Source organism: Salvia splendens, chromosome 3 (assembly GCF_004379255.2).
Source record: "Salvia splendens isolate huo1 chromosome 3, SspV2, whole genome shotgun sequence".
Taxonomy (NCBI): Eukaryota; Viridiplantae; Streptophyta; class Magnoliopsida; order Lamiales; family Lamiaceae; genus Salvia; species Salvia splendens.
In genome coordinates, this window is record NC_056034.1 from 32,712,579 (window position 1) to 32,730,071 (window position 17,493).

Genomic DNA, 17,493 nt, shown 5'->3' on the forward strand with positions numbered 1-17,493 from the left:
CGCTCATGAGCTTCTACTTTTGCGCCCTCGTAACTCATGGCTCTCGTCACCAAAAAGTTAGCCATGTCCGCAAACCATGGCTCTCGTTGCCTGTGTTGGGTCTCTCTTCCTCGGTCAGCTTGATCAATCCCTTCAGCTTGGTTGATCCACGGAAAACTGGATGTTGACTTTATCAGATATAAATGCTCCTCAGGGAAAGCGTCAGAGATGGTTTCCCCATTATTTACTTGCAGAATCCGGCTCAAATGATCTGCCACTTTATTCTCGCTTCCCTTCTTGTCAACCGCCACCTTGTCGAACTCTTATAATAGGAGGACCCATCTGATCAGACGCAGTTTAGACTCCTTCTTTGCCAGTAAGTACTTGATGGCCACATGGTCGGTATAGACTATCACCTTTGCCCCCAGTAGGTAGGGCCTGAACTTCTCGAAGGCGTAGACTACGGACAACATCTCCTTCTCGGTCGTATCGTAATTCTTCTGCGCTTGATTCAGAGTTTTTGACGAGTAGAAGATCACATAGCTCTTCCCATCGATATTCTGACCCAAGACAGCCCCCACTGCATAGTCGCTTGCATCGTTGTAGCACCCCGGAAAATTGTGACTTTTTTATTATTATTTTTATTTAATGGCTTATTTTATTTTAAATAATGTGGATGTTTAATGGGAATTTCTTTTGTGGAAATTGAGCCTCTATGTGTTTGAGTTAATTATGTGAAATTAGTTGTTGAGAGTTATGTGAGTTAATGCGATTAAGCTTCCAATGTGTGAATTAACTTAAATGGGATAATGCATAATCATTCTAGCCATTTTATTTGAAATTTTCGGCCCTCCTATTTATTGGAAATAATACTTTCTTTCAAGGATTTAATTAATTGCTTTGGGATATTTATCCAAATTAAATCCAAACCAAATTGTCCCTATGTTATTCTACATGATTTTCGACCCCTTGTCCATCCCTTGAAATTTTCGACTTCTCCTAGTAATTAGGAGAAGAAATTATTTTGTGGATTTAGTTGGTATCTTGTTTGTCTCCTTCTTTGAATTAAAATCCAATTAAATCTTACCATATCGGCCAAATCTCTCCATATCCTATTTTAATTAGGATTTGACTCTTTCCTTCTTTGAGACCTCATTATTTTCGCCCATATGCCTTTCAATTACTTGTGGGATTAATTTATTTGTTACCTATTTTGTGGAGTCTTTTCCTACAAGAAATTACCAAATTTAAATCCTATTCCTATTTAATTTGAGGATTTAAATATATTATCCTTGTTTACATCCCACTATCACACGCCTATTTTCCTTTTAATAGTGGGATTTATTCATTGACCTCTATATTTTATTCTTCCACAATTTTTAATTGTCTTATTTAATTGTGGGATTTATCCTAGATTATAAATTAAAATAACCCTAGCCCTCATATTTTTCGCCTCTTCTCTTCTCTCCTCCCACACGTTTTTTTCCTCTTTTCCTCTCCTTCTCCACCAATTCTTCACCAATTCTTTGTTATTTTAGTACGCAACTCCAATTCCTTGGACACATTTTCAACACGTGTTGGAACAACATTACACCTTGAGATGTGCAAGACTAGAGTCGCTCTAGTCCACAACTCGTGTTTTGTAGAAGGTACTGATGTTGCTAGTTTCTTTAAGGTGTAACTCGTTGTATTTAACGATTATCCCATAAATGATAAAATTTTAATGAGTACAACTCATCACTTAATCAAACTTGTCTTAGAAAGACTTCGATTCCTTCTTACATACCTATCCCATTCGTAAGAAGAATGCTTGGATTCGTCAATGGAGATTAGGAGCCCACTACTGATCATAAAACTTTGCTCGTCTTCTTATGGTGTAAACCATTTAGACTTGCTAGTGTTTCTATGTCGCACTTCTATAAGTATTGAATCATATGATTCTAACTCACAGTGCATCAAACAGACATTCTCGACTTTCAAGCTATTTAACAAACAAATTGTTAAAATTTTGATAGTCTAGATCAGTTTGAACAGTACCTAAGTATTTTCTTGGCCTTAAGACTAAGAGCCATAAATACTTTATCATTCATTATTTAAGAAGTTGATGTGTTGTTTAATACTCAATCTTGTTGCATTTATATTGTTTCAATACTTTGATGCCTTAAACATCAACTATAAAACAATAATTTAGCAAAGTTAGCCCCCACTGCAACAAAAGCCTAACTAGATCAAGATCTCTTACTTAGAAGTTGCATTGTCATGTAAGTCATTGTCCTTCTTTAAAAGAGGTCAATCCAACTTACAAAACATCTTCACTCACTTTAAACGAACTTTGATGACAATTCAGGCTCTCCCATTTCCATATCTAGTCTTTTATTCAAATGAACTAGGACTTAGGAAAAATGCAGCCTTTATGAATTCATCATCTATCAAGTTACTTTCCTCTAACAGTAATGTAACGACCAATATTCAGAAGGTTTTCTACTTTTTAGTTAAACCTTCTTGTAGTCATAAATATTACTTTAGGCGATGACTTGAGTCATAAAACTATTTGAGTGATTAAAAGATTCCTCAAAATATTTTGTACCTCTAGGATATTCCAATCGAATCATCTTGATAGATTCTATTGATATCCATCTTTCATCGTCACCAGCCAAGACTTGTCATGCTACTTAAAGGGAAATAGCTTGACCTTATTCCTCAAAGAGCTTGTCAAGTACATGTATAATGCATTCTCGAACATTCTTCGTGTAATTATGTCAAGGAAATGCAGGACATGAATCGGTGAGTATAAACTCTAAGTTTTCAGCGATGAAAATCTTATCCTTTTATGTTTCCAGTCTACATAATTTGGGCCTTTGAGTTTATTTTCTTTAAGGATCGCAGACAAAATATTGAATGGCATCATGAAGATTTGACAAATAAACTTATTATCACATACTTATGCTCAATACATAATCACAAATAACCACAAAATAATTATGTATCTTGCAACTGTAAAATCAAAAACAGGTACCCTCCATAAGAGGTCAATACTCATTCACAACTTTAACATTTTTATTGGTCACAACACCGACGAATAGTCCAGAGACCACATAATGGCATGACCGTCTAATGTTGCTTAAGCACGACCATTAGATTTCGCATTACAGAATTTTATTTCTACAACACACTCCCATAACAATGCTCATGTGCTGATAACAAAATCAAGCTATCTCATAAATTCTGTTTGAACTTCTGAAACTTGTAATTTCTTAAGATTATTGTCCCCACATAATGGGTGGCGATAATATTATAAACTACTTTCTAGTTGACACTATTTATATTTGAGAAGTCTGCCCATATGAACTTGCTATTTGGTAGGATTATTGTCCCCACATAATGGGTGGCGATAATATTAAAAATCGGCTTCATAAAATTTGCAAACCAACCGATGGAGATCGTACTTGTTGTAATTATCACTTAGATATTTTATATGGTTTTCGAATAATTATCACATAAGCAGATAAAGCAGATAATCCACTTAAAATAGATAAACACCAAATAAACAGATAAATCCATTTAATGCATGGCATTTAAACACACAAGATAATTAAAGATAATTATTTAATATAGTCAAGGGAGAAACAATAAAATAATTAAGTTTTATCTTGGATAATAATTATCCAAATTCATTTAGGATTATTCTAGATTTTATTTCGATAAAATCAAATCCTACAATTCAAGATAACATTGATCTAGGATTATCAATATTTAAATCGTACTAGGATATTACTATATAGAAATAGTTCCATCATAATCCATAAGATAAAAATAAAATCCTATCAACCAAGATTTATACAAATCTTAATTCTATTTAGAATAGACATCCAGAATATATCAAACATTACTAAGAATTTCTTAGATAAATAAATTTATCTAAATCCAATTAAATAAGGATTTTCTTATATATTATTAACATCTTAATCTATCTAGGATATAAATCCAAAAGATAAGGATAACTTGGATTAATGCTTATTTTAATTCATCTAGGATTTGTCTTAATAGAATTAAATCTATTCAAATCCATAGGATAAAATAAAATAAAATAATATAAATGTTTATCCTAATTCATCTATGATTTATCTTGGAGTAAATCCATATAAATCCATAGAATAAGAAAATATTATATTATAATTATTCAAATCTATCCAAGATTTATCTAGGAACAAATCCATATAAATCTATAAGATAAGAATAAAATATTATATTATCACTATTCAAATCCGTCTAAAATTTATCCATGAATAAATTCATATAAACTCATAGGATAAGAATAAAATAATAGTATCATTTTCTAAATCCAACTAGGATTTATCTAGGAATAAATCCATATAAATCCATAGGATATAAATTAAAATTAGATTGTCATTATCCAAATTTAACTAGATTCATCTAGGAATGAAATCCATATAAATACATAAAATAAGGAAAGAATCTAATTAAGTCATGATTTAATTTAAAATTAAATCTCATATAATATATAAAATCCACAAAAGATATATTCAAATCTTATTTCCAAATTAATATTGAATTATTTCCAAAATTGAATCCAAGGATTTGGAAACCCCAATCAAATTTTGAAAGCAAAGTCACGAGACGAGGCAAAACGACTTAGGACGAAAACCCTAATTTCGTCCACTGTTGGGACTGCTCACTGAGGGACGCCGCTGCTGTCCGACGTCGATGCTGCTGCTTCGTCTTTGACGCTGCTGCTGCATCGTTGTCGCTGCTCCCGCGTCGCCTCCGACAGCCCTCCTGTCGCTGCTCTGTCATCGCCCCTGCTGCTGTTGCTGCGTTGTCGCTGCTGCGACGTCGCCTTCGCAGAGGCTGTGACAACAGCTTCCTCCGAGCCCGGAAACTGCCCAAGAAAGGCTCCCACTCAAAAAGCTGTCGCCGCGGGAAACCTGCTGTCTCTTCGCACCCGCTGCTGCTTTCACAGCCGCAGGCGCTGCCCGATCGCCGCTGCTGCCTGTGTGACGACGTCGCTGCAGTTGCTGCTGCGTCGTCTTCGTCAACGCTGCTGCAGATTCTTGGGACAGATCGCAGCCGTCGCAGTTTTCCTCCACCGCGCTCACGGTGATGCAATTTTTTCAATTGCCAACACCAATTCTCATAACGAATATGACGTAAGCCTTTCTTTAATCAAAGGGATGATTACCAAGAAAGCATTACACGTAATTGTGAACAAACAAATATTACGTATAAAAAATTCACAAATTGATATCATATATGTAGAGAATTGATACCAAAACGCAGTGCCCAATTCACGGTTCATAGTGTTCTTCGTTATTATAAACATATAACAGACACCGAAAAAACACATGATGATGCATTCAGGCAATTCACGTAATATGAAATTAATCCACATAATCAGAGCCAAAAACCTGGCTCTGATACCATTTGATGGGATTTGGTGCCCCTTGAACAGCAGAAAACTTATACAAAACAAATAAATCAGATAAGGATCTATTTGATCGATTCTGCGATTAATCAATTAACATGTTAAACAGATAATTGCATGCTAGAACGCAAATAATTCATGCTCAGAAAATATAAATCCTAAAACATGAATACTATGGTTTGGAGTTACCGATTTAATTCTCTAAAGAATCGATGATTGCTTGCGCCTTCTCCAGGTGATGATCTTCAATACTAGACTACAGATCTTCTAACTGGTTCCCGAACTGTATCTCGATATCAGGGTGGGCTGATCTTATCAAAATACTATGACTCGAATAAAGAAGACATAACTTTCTCACGGAAGAGAGCTGAAAAATTCATAGAGGAGAATAACAATAAAAAAATCGTCCCCTACTATTTTTAGGAGTGGACGAAATTTTTCATCAAAAATTAAGTATTTTCTGTCTCATTTATTCTCCTATTTACATTAAGTTCATATTGGGCCTACTCAGAGATCTATGGAAGGTTTTGGATATGGCTCACCCTAATTAACTTTTTACTAATTAAATTGAACTCACAATTTAATGCAAGCTTATATTGGAATATTTCGAGCAGCCACTACAGAAGTAATATTGACCTCCCCATCCAAATCCGAAATTATAAGTAATCCGGATTTCCGTTATGTTTATTATTTATTTCCCGCGCTTAAGATATAAATGTTTATTAATTAATTAAAGTCTTCTATGGACTTAATTAATTAACATCTTATTAATTCCAAGAGTTGACTTGGCAAGAAACACTTATTTATTATTCATGGAATAATTAAATTCAAACTGGCCAGTTTTCCGAATAATAAAACCTTGTTCGAGCTCCTCTTGAGGACATTATTAAACGAGACTCACCACGCGCACGATTCAACATAATAGCAATCCTAGCACCGCTAGATATTAATCATCACTACCCAATATATCAAGATTATTAGGTTGCGAAAAACCCGCACCATTTGATAAGTCAAAGTAGTGCATAACCAATATTGTATGTTCAATGCTAACGTATGTAGATTAAGAAATAGTTATTTATCAAGACCTAGTCTTTCAGTAGATAGCATAAAGACATGTGTTGTTGTTAGATTCGTCCAGTGCTATACCACACCAACGTGGCATTGCAACCTTTCACGATAGGTAGCCAAAGCCTATCTAGGTTGTGAAATCTTCTTTCTCTTTTGCAAAGCATTACATAGAACTGAACGTGTTACCTTAAAGTGGACGTCGCCCACAACCGGTCTACTAAGCAAAGGACTTAGGCTTTGTTTACTTCTTATGCATTTAAATGTTTATAAAACATCTTATAAATGCACAAGCAAATACAATGCAATAAAAATACTGATTCTATTCGTATGAAATTACTCGAATAATACTGAATCGGGTAAAAAGTGGATTGTAGAGTTTTTGTATACAAAAACAAGATTCTATTCTCACGAACTTGCTCGAAACATACTTTTCAGTATACCAACCCTAACAACACACCCTTAGTAGATTAATTTTTTCCTTACGCTCAAGCATGTTTGATTTTTGAGTCTTCATGGCCAACTGGCCAATTTAGTCAGTGGGTCGTCGACGAGTGAGCGAGAATATAAATCTGCCAAGTTGGAGGATGCTGAACTCAGTTGTTTGTTGAGTTGGTCGTGGTTATCGTATTTCATCTAGAATTCGAACTATCTTATCTTTTGCACTCGAATTCTATCCCAAGTTAGACCTGTAAACACCTCATTCACAAACAGTAAACAAGATAATTCATAATATAAATCAGATATTTAAGATCAATCCGTCAAGGAAGTTCAAGGCATAAAGAAGAATGTTGAAGAACTCAAGATCGAATTGACAAATTTTGTCCAGTATATTTGTTTATGTTACTCACTCTGTTCTCCATTAGGAGTACCATATGAGTTCGACACAGGTTTTAAGAAATACTCCCTCCGTCCTCCAAAGTTTGACCCAATTTGTCCCGGCGCGAGTTTTAAGAAATTGTTTGACTTTGTATTAAATGAAGGCGTGCAGTGGAATAAGGGTCCCACATTGAGGAGATTGATGGTATATTTAATGTCTATTTTTGGTAATATTCTAAGTGGGACAAACTTTGTGAGACGGACGAAAATGGTAAAATAGGACAAACTTTAGGGGACGGAAGGAATATATAAAAAGTGGGTGTGATAATATAGTGGAATGTGAGACCCATTTTTATATATTAGATTATAATAGAATGTGAGTAGAATGAGTTAGGTCCTAAACATTTTACATTCTCAGGTTTTTATACTTACTAATTTCTGATTTTTTATTTTGCATTTTTTAATATTTCATAAATTAAAAAAATTATAAATTAGCCACAGTAATTAAATCGGCTAATCCAATAAAAAAATTACTAATTCACAGTTGACCGTCAGAAATTGACAGAACCATAAGAAAATGACCAAATCGACAACGATTTTGTTTGTTATAGACCCAATTTTCAAAAAGTTAATGTTTTGGACCAACTTTGTATTTTTGTCATATGTTTAGGACCAATTTTGACATTTACTCAATATAAAAACATCATTCTCTCTAATTTTTTTTCTTTTCTCTTATTTTATTCCCTCTATTTTACTTAAAAACAACGCTATATAAAATTTCGTTTTGAATTAAAAATGTTCCACTTAAATGGGACAAAGGGTATAGGACTCTTTTAGATGTAATAATGATAATAAGAATAATTATAATAATTGCATTAACACACTTTTGCACTCCCCTCGTAACTGCCGCCCACTTTTCCAATTCTACACACTACTTATTTAATAATCCATTTACAAGTGTATCAATTTGTATTTATTATTTGATATTATTCACATACAATTTCTTCCTCCTATGTTTTGTCGACCATAATAATTATTCGGTTGTACAATTTGCGAGGGATGAGACTCCATCTCACATTAGTTTTGAACCTGCAAAACAAATTATAAAAATAAACATCATTTTGATCAAATAATCAATGTTATAGTAATGAATGCACAGATTTGACAAATTACAAAAAATAAAGAGGGGAAGAAGTGTTGAAGAAAATACACAACTTTTTTCTTGTTTAAGACCATGAATGTGAATAATTACATTTGTTTTCTGATTCTAGAGCATCATCAATATTTCACAACAATCTGGCTAACTCCAGAGATCACTCACTCTCACATTCTCTCGGTGTGTGTGAATGTATATTTCTCATTGTCTGTGAAAATGGGATGTCTATGTATAGATGGTAAGAAGCAGCACCACTGCAGCAAAATATAAGCTCTGAGCACTAACTCTTAATGTGTTGGTAGTTGAAGAAGTTTGTTTGTTTGGGGTGGCAGCCGGAGGAGGCGAGGGAGCCTTGGCCACCGGAGGCAGAGGTGGATCAACCACATCCTTCGGGCTGAGCTGAGGTGGCTCAGCTACTCCTTCTTGTGGGAACATCATACCTGGCTGGACCGGCATTATAACATATGGAGATTGCTCGTTTAAACACGATGATCCTGCCACACCACAACACATTTCATTGGTCGATTATTGGGATAGGAAGCAGAAGTAAGTACTTACTGGAAAACAGATTTGCAGTGTACGGATAGTCTGTTAAGAAGCCGTCAACTTGTAGGGCGGTCAACGTGGCGAGCTCAACATACGGGTCAGCCAGATAATCGAGGGCCAAGTTTTGGTATTCATTCCTCAGATACCCAACATATACTGAGATGTTAGCAGCATGGAAGGCTGGGACGGTGTGAGTGAAGTTGGCGATGAAGCTGTTTTCAGCGACCGTGATGGAGTTTCTGCGCAAGTTAACTGCGTTCGCGTATTTCTTGACCTCTTGCACTGCTTGGTCCGGTACGCTACCTATGGCATCCTTGAGGTACAACACTCTCTCGTACGTTGCCACATTTTTGAACGCATCCAGCACTGATGTGTCGTCTGATTCGACCATAACCTTGTGTAGTGTCTGCTTATCGAACATGGAGTGGCTTAGCGCTGAAGAGACTGTACCGACTAGGTCAAGACCCTTCGTCGAAGCAAGGAATGCAGCATTCTGAGGGATTACAAATGTGTGAGAAATAACAAAGCAAAAGAGTTTTAATCTCAAAGGAAAGGCTGAATATATTCATTCACCCTTATGGATATGAATACACCGTGTGCTCCCACTGTTTTGGCAAGTTCCAAAAACTCGGGAAGGGTCAGAAGCTTGGCGTTGTTCTTGTTTACAGGATTTCTAGGAAGATCCGGGAAGAAACTCTCGATTTTGGCTGAAAATATGGAAAGTGTCAGTCAGTGTAAATAGGTGTGTAGAAAATATAACAGGATCAACGTACGTACGCTTAAGAGTTTGAATCTCGTTCCACGTGAGTTCAAAGGAGAAAACACCATCAGCTGATTGAATCTCTTTGACGTTTTTCGACCTCTCAATGAACAGAGCTGCTGCATTAGTTGTTTTCATAAGATCAGCTCGGTCGGAGCAGAAGGCAACTCCATCTTTCGACATTTGAACCGAGCAATCAATTGCATCAGCACCATCTGCTACAGCTTTGTTATAGGCAGCATCAGTCGAACTGGGGATATCTCCACTAGCACCGTTGTGGGATATGATCAAAGCTGTGGTACAAAGCGAATACATATCATACTAATATACGCGAAAATAAACAAGAATCCGAGCTATATTTCTTCTTACTATGTACTTCCCTGGGAGCCTTCTTGTCCAGATTTATACATCCTGTGATAAGGACAGGAAGATTATTACGCGAGACAACTAAAGTAACGAGTGGGAAACGCAGAAATCGCAGAAGATTAGGAGGTGTCTCACCGATTGCTTCTGAAGCAGTGGAAGGAAACTCAGACAAGACTCCATCAACAGAAAATTCAGAATTATCGGTGAAGTGTACGTACTCTACCACGGGATCATAGCTAAAATTGTAGCTCCACAATCTATCGTTGGCAAAGCTCGAAGCATACACGGAAAGCCCTGCTTTGTGAGCATCTTGCACGAGGGTCGTTGCTGGCAGCAACACCTTGGCCTTATCAACAGGCCAAATATATTCTTTTGGTACAACAATCCCTGATGCAAATGATTTGATCATGGACAGATCTTTTATTAGGGAACCGTATGGTTTTTTCGTCGTTGGCTCGACTTCATCCAATCCGAGGAATGTCAAGATAAGCTTCGTTTTGAACTTGGCCGCCTTTGCTCCTATAGACTTCAAAAATCCTATCTCTGGGGAAGAGAGGAACTCTGGAAGCTGTGGCAATTTGTTTAGGAGGAACGATTCGACATCTATCTTGTGATCTTTATAGAACATGTAATTCTGCAAAAAACATTTAGTCAGTACATCTTATTATTCTCTGTTGAAACTTGATAGATTATTAGTCTTTGAAAGACAGGGACCTCAATGTTCAACCAAACTCTTGCTGGCATCTTTTTCCTATCTTCGAGAAGTTGAAACGGTCCAACCAGTGGAGAACCATCGTACACTCCCGACCTGGTGTAAATGTTTTGTCGTACTGTGGGAAAAGAAGACGAACGTTAACAATAGCAACCTTTTTTCACAGGCAAAAAATGACATGCTAGACTCACTCGTGACATTCTCAAATAGCACGTTGGCAGGGTAGTCGACACCAAAGTAGCCACGGACTTGTTGTCCATATACGTTGTACTCCTTAACTCCTTTAGGATCGTATTCCTCGATACTTGTTGTGTTCATAAGATTTATTTGCGCGATACAGAAGCCAACGTTATCCTTTGAAAAATGTACGTTGCAATACTGGATTGTCCCAGGCATGCTAATGTCGTGAGCAAAGTCGTAAGCACTCATGCTTGAGCTAGGGAAGAATCCAGAGTATCCACCTAGTGCTACAACTTCCGGCTGACCACCTGCACCGGGGAAAACATGCTCATTCCAATGACGCGTAACGCAACATAAACTCTACGACAAGTATGAGCTTGCACATCCTACCATTTAGAGTCTTGAATTTCTTTTGAACAAGTGGTAGCTTAGCACCATCATTAAATTGTATGGTCAAAAACAGTAATATACACAAAAGCAAATGGCCAACCATTTCTCCCCAAAAACTGCATTGCCACAAATTAATTTGTATCATCATCATCATAAGTAAAAATGAAAATGCAATAAAATGTAAAATGATTTGAGCTTTAATTCTACCTCTATAACTATATATTCACATGATAGACTAATAATGAAGCATTAAATATAAAATTGAAGAGCAAAACGAAAATAAGAATGCGGAGAGAAAAAATAATCACGAAGAAGATGCTTACATGAATATAGATGGTCTTAAACGGAGAAAAGTGGTATTCCCTTTTGGGGAAAAGGAAAAAAAAAACGAGAAAGGGAAGTTGTGAGGTATTGTGGCAGCGTGGGAAGGAAAAGGAATACAAAGATGGGAAAATGGAGAAGAGAATGTGAAATGCGCATTAATAGCTTTCACAAATTCCTCGGATTATTAGCTCCTCCATGCATTCCTAGTTTTACTACAACTAGAAGATCTAGTAAAACTAAAATATTGTATATTTACCTTGTAAAATATTTAAAATTAGTAAACATTAGATTTCGCTTTCCTTTAGAAATTAGAATTGTGATATGAGTTGTCGATACATATCTCCTTAATCCTTATATCCAACAACACGTAGGGATTGGAATAAGATATGAAATTAGATCTTCAGATTCTATTATCGATATTTTTATAAAATGAAGAATGATTAAAATATGAGTCAGTAATTATTGTCTAGATGTGCCGGGATTATTATTGGACTGAATTGTTTATGAGAGTCTAGTTTAATAAGAGTGTTCGTATTCTGTAAATTCGATCGATTTGAATTTATTTTATGAATAATAAATAATGTTCTTGAACTAGATCGGGTAAAAATGTTAATTAATTAAAATCAGATAGAATACTTAAGTAATTAACAAATATTTCTATCTTATATACGACAAATAATTAAATTAAAGAGGAAGCTTTTACAGGCTGTTAGAGTTTTGTATACTTTAAAGCATCTTTCGAGTGCTTGTATAATGCAAAAACTCTTCATTTATTTTTCAATCAATGAAACAAATTATTTTGTCACAATATGTTTTGTTTTGTTTGTACATTTATAATACTATCTACGTCAATGAAAAGTATGAACATTTGGTTCGGCACGGGTTTAATGTATAATTGGTAAAATAGGAGAGAAGGAGAGAGAGAGAGGGGGGGGAGAGGGAGAGAGAGAGAGAGAGAGATAAAGGGTAGTGTACATAGTGTTAGTGGAGAGTGAGCTTCACATCATTAGTAGTGTGGTGTAATGGTATAAGTTGTAACTAAAATGATGTGTAAGGGTAATGTGTTGTTTAACAATTCCAAAATTAAAAAATTCATACTTTTCAAGGACAGACTAATAAGAAAATAGTTCATATTTTTCAGGGTTGAAGGGAGAATGTTGTTGCAATATTTAAATGTAAGAAACAAACAAATCAAAATCTTTTGCTTATTTAGACTGGTTTTGGGTGTTGTTCAACGTAAGGTAACACAGTCGGTTCTATGCAAAAGAGAAATGGTATTTCACAACAAATATACATCTTATCTACCTAATCGTGAAAGGTTGCAGTGTCAATTCGCATATTTCCTAGCTTTAAGGAAATATACGACACTGTTTTGGTATAGTACTGAACGGATTTAACAGTGAGACAAGTATTTGAAGGGGTTGGCAGCAGAAGCATGAATAAATCAGAGAAAATGATCTATTTAGTAGATTATTCAGTCAAATTCTATTAACGCAATTATCACATGTATCATGCTCATAACTTCAATTAAAAACATGGTTTAAGATTAATTGAAACCTAAAACATGCTTTTCTACGGAGCAGAAATATACCTTCTTGATTCTCCAAAGACTCGTAGATGGCTCGCTACTTCTCCACGTGAAGATCTTCGATACTCGACCACAAATCTTCTGACTGGTTCCCGAACTGTATTCTGATATCAGTGTATGGGCTGATCGTATCAGAACACTAGGACTCAAATAAAGAAGACAGAAGTTCCTCACGGAGTGGAAAAGAAAGAAAAATCTGCCCCCCTGTGTATATGATACGCTCGGATTTTGCACGATTTTAAGGCCATTATTTGATCCGTGTTTTATGTCAAAATCACAATTCATGTCCATATATGTTTTATCTATTTTGGTATTTTGACATGTTTTGTGAGAAATGTGCATATTTGAGCTTAAAAAGGGAATCAAAAAGCGAAGTAGAAAATCTGGAGTTTCAGGTAGCGTCCAACGACCGCTGCAACACTGTCGGCGACCGCTGGCGCTCAGCAGCCGCCACTTTTGTAGTGGCCCGTTTTAGGAAATCTGTGCTTGGAATGAAGACACGCCCGACGACCGTCGGGCAATGCGTGGCGACTGTCACCCAAGAGTCAGAAGCCTCGGATCAATGCATGGCAACCGCCGGCCAAGGTGCGGCGGTCCGCCACAAAAGAGCGGCCAGCAGATTTGCCCTAAATTTCTCTCCAAAATTTACCATATTTTGCAATCCTTTACCTTATTGGGGGAGCTCGAATTTCTCCCTATAAATACCCCCTCAAGCTTCATCAAACCGATCCTCTTTTTTGCAACATATTTTCTAAAGATTAAAAGATAGAGTGCTTCATTGTGCAAGGAGTTGAAGAAGGATTCAAGAGCATCAAAGCTACAAGGATTCAACCTTTGGGTTTTATTTTCTTTAGTTTTATGTTCCAATTGTTTTTCATTCAATCTATGTCTTTAGATTATTCTATCATGTGTAACTAAATTCATAGGATTCTAGGGATGTGTTAGTAACGACTTTGGTATACAATTCTTTTTCTATTTAATATCCATTTTGTTCTTACTTTGTTTCTTCCTTAAGTTAATGGATAATGATTCACGTTTGAGTGACACATTCTGTGATGAATTAATGTAACTTGCTACATAATCGTGAGAGGAGGTTGGCGAGTTAGATCCACTTAATAGACATTACAATTAGATTCCTTTAAAACGGCACTGTTAATTGAGAGTGAGGACTTTTCAAGGGTCTTAGGAGCTTTTAGGAGTTACGTATTTAGGATTGACAACCATAATGTTTGTAACCAACGTTTGCATCGCATGAGCATAAACTAGGTGACTCGTTCTATTAAAGGAAGAACTATGCTAGGATATTGTAGTTGGAACTTGTACAACCAAAACTGTGAACGCACATCCCTGGAATTCCATTATCTCTATACTTTTATCTCCGTGGTTTATTTGCAATTAGTTGCTTATTGCTTTCAATTGTTCTTTTGTTTTCAAAAAAATTCTCAAAATCTTTCGGTTCTCGAAATAGTAATTGAGTTTTAGTAGAGGATAGCCAGTTTGTGTCTGTTTTCCCTGTGATCGATATTCGGTACTAACCTTTAGCAATACTATTCTTCCTACTCTGTATACTTGCAGGTATTTATAGTGCTAATAAAAAGTCCATTAAGTTTTTGGCGTCGTTGCCGGGGATTACATTCACTTTGCGATTGATATCGTCAAACGGATAATTTTACTACTTTGGATTTTAATTGCTTTCTGTTTTTAATTTTAGTTTAATTTGTTTTTGTTTTTTTTTATTTCTTTCAGGTTGTGTGCGAACGCGTTCTGGGAAGGACAACCTAGAACCGCTCGATCCCGAACTTGAAAGAACCCGAAGGAAAATAAGAAGTGAGCAAGGATCAATGGGAGACAGAGCAGAGCTAGAGAGGCTTCAAGTCATGGTCAAGATGCTGATGGGTGAGAGACACGCGGAAAAGGCTACCCGCGAGGCGCGGGAAAAGAAGGATAAGGAGATATTACTCGTGATGCACATGTTCAATCACGGGAATATGATTACTTTTCTCGGAGGCCCTCGTGTTGATGCTAACCATTTTGAGTTGCGAATGCCCCTCATACGAAGGGTTGAGCAGTCTCCTTTTGCAGGTAGGGCCACAGAAGACGCCAACCGCCATCTCTCGAAGTTTGTGGAAATCGCCAACACTCTGAAATTAAATGGTGTCAACGACGATGCCATAAAGGTAAGACTTTTTCCATTTTCCTTAATTAATTCTGCTAAAGAGTGGTTTGAGTGTATGCCCATAGAGCGAGTTTCCGCATGGAAAGATATAGTGGCTGCTTTCCTCAACAAGTATTATCCACCGGGCACGATTTTAAAGCTCAAGAGTGAGATCTTCTAATTCATGTAAGGCCATGACGAGCCCCTCTACGAGGTATTTGCTCGTTTCAAAGCCCTCCTCCGCACGTGCCTCAACCACGGTTTCACCATGGACCATCAGGTAGGAATCATTTACAATGGATTTAATGAAAAGATTTGTGCTATGTTGGATTCAAGCGCGAATGGAGGATTCTTGAGGAAGACCGGACCGGATGTCATGACAGTCATTCAAGAATTCGCTACCAACAGCAGGGGGTGGTCAAAAGAAAGGCACAACTCGCGGCGAGTATCAGTCATAGAGGAGGCTGAGGTGAGCTCTTTTGCGAAAGAATTGGTCAAGCTCAAAGTGCGGGTTAACCAAATGGATACATCAAGAAAAGAGGATCCGGTTCCACCGACCTCCGTCATCGCAGTCGCCAAACCCGACACTCCTACCCCTCCGATGAAAGATGTCAACTACGTGCAAGAAGGCGGTCCCAACAGACCATATAACAACAATTATCGCCAACAAGGAGGCGGACATAAACATGAAGTGGGTCGCCAAGCAAAAGAAGGACGATGACAGCATCTCCGGAGTAAAATCTGGGGACTGCCCGACAGCCGGTGGACCTCTGCACATCCCGCAGCAGCCCGCTGCTGGACCACAGATTGGAATCTTCCCAACGCCTGGAGGACCGCCGCATACCTCGTAGTGGCCCGCCACAGAGGAGGCAGAGGCGTCCGCTAAAAAGGAACTTGTGCGGCACAACGGGATTGTACTCCCCTTCCAGCCGAAGAAGAAGTTCAAACTTGAAGAGCAATTCAAGCATTTCCTTAATATGTCTTGTAAGGTCCATACTAATATTCCTCTCGTTGAATCGTTGCAAAAAAATACCTAGGTACGCAAAGCTACTAAGGGAGGCAGTGATGAGAAAGAAAAATCCCACAAAAGCCGACCTTAAGTTGCCTCACCATTGCAGCAAGATCATCCAAAGGGAGAGAGTAGTGAAGCAAAGAGATCCCGATCAGTTCATAATTAGGTGTTCAATTGGAGAAGGAAAAGTGGACAAGGCCCTTTTCGAGACTCGTCTCGCATACGTTTCAATATAATAGTCATCCTAGCACCGCTACATATTAATCACCACCACCCACTATATCAAGATTATTGGGTTACGAAAAACCCACACCAATAGATAAGTCAAAGTAGTGCATAATTAATACCGTATGCTCAATGCTAACATACATTGATTAAGAAATAAATATTTATCAAGACCTCGTCTTTCAATAGATAGCATAAAGACATGTCTTGCTGTTAGATCCGTTCAGTATATACCACACCAATGTCATTTTATTTCAGTAAGACTTAGAAATATGCGGACTGACATTGCAACCTTTCACGATAGGTAGTCTAAGTCTATCTAGGTTGTGAAATTCTTCTTTTTCTCTGTTCAGAACTGACCGTGTTACCTTAAAGTAGACGTCGCCCACAACCGGTCTACTAAAACAAAGACTTAGACTTTGTTAAGTTTCTTATACATTTAAATATGTAATATAACAACCATTAAATGTAAAATATAACAACATTATGACAAAAATAATTCGTTTTATTCCTTAGAAAGTAAAATAAGAGTTTTTACAGTATTCAATCACTCGAAATGTGATTTATAGTATATAAACTCTAACAGTATTTATTGTTATTTATTGAAAGACGATGTCTCAATGATTATTTTTAATCAATTTATTTAGCTTTGAATCCTGAAATTTTCGTAATCCACGAATCCTGATATCTTGGATAGTGGTGATCAATGTATACCGGTGTTGTAATTTTTATTACATTGAATCGCTTCCCAGGTGAGTCAATAACATAGTTTA

General features: G+C 36.8%; 1 protein-coding gene across 1 annotated transcript; it reads right to left on the reverse strand.

The window, feature by feature from the left end:
• Nucleotides 1-8,565: 8,565 nt before the first annotated feature.
• LOC121794292 (glycerophosphodiester phosphodiesterase GDPDL6-like) lies at nucleotides 8,566-11,828 on the reverse strand. The gene is made up of 10 exons (XM_042192386.1): nucleotides 11,740-11,828; nucleotides 11,417-11,532; nucleotides 11,038-11,334; nucleotides 10,849-10,964; nucleotides 10,270-10,768; nucleotides 10,138-10,179; nucleotides 9,786-10,061; nucleotides 9,582-9,715; nucleotides 9,021-9,501; nucleotides 8,566-8,956 (listed from the first exon to the last, which is right to left on the reverse strand). Exons 2-10 carry the CDS (start codon nucleotides 11,517-11,519, stop codon nucleotides 8,688-8,690), a joined length of 2,217 nt encoding a protein of 738 aa, XP_042048320.1. The 5' UTR covers nucleotides 11,520-11,532; nucleotides 11,740-11,828; the 3' UTR covers nucleotides 8,566-8,687.
• Nucleotides 11,829-17,493: the final 5,665 nt, after the last annotated feature.

Coding starts and splice junctions, on each gene's coding strand:
- LOC121794292 (XM_042192386.1), bottom strand. CDS start 11,519: ATGGTTGGCCATTTGCTTTTGTGTATATTACTGTTTTTGACCATACAA. Junction 11,335..11,416: donor GAAATTCAAGACTCTAAATG/GTAGGATGTGCA, acceptor TCCCCGGTGCAG/GTGGTCAGCCGGAAGTTGTA. Junction 10,062..10,137: donor GGCTCCCAGGGAAGTACATA/GTAAGAAGAAAT, acceptor TTTGTACCACAG/CTTTGATCATATCCCACAAC.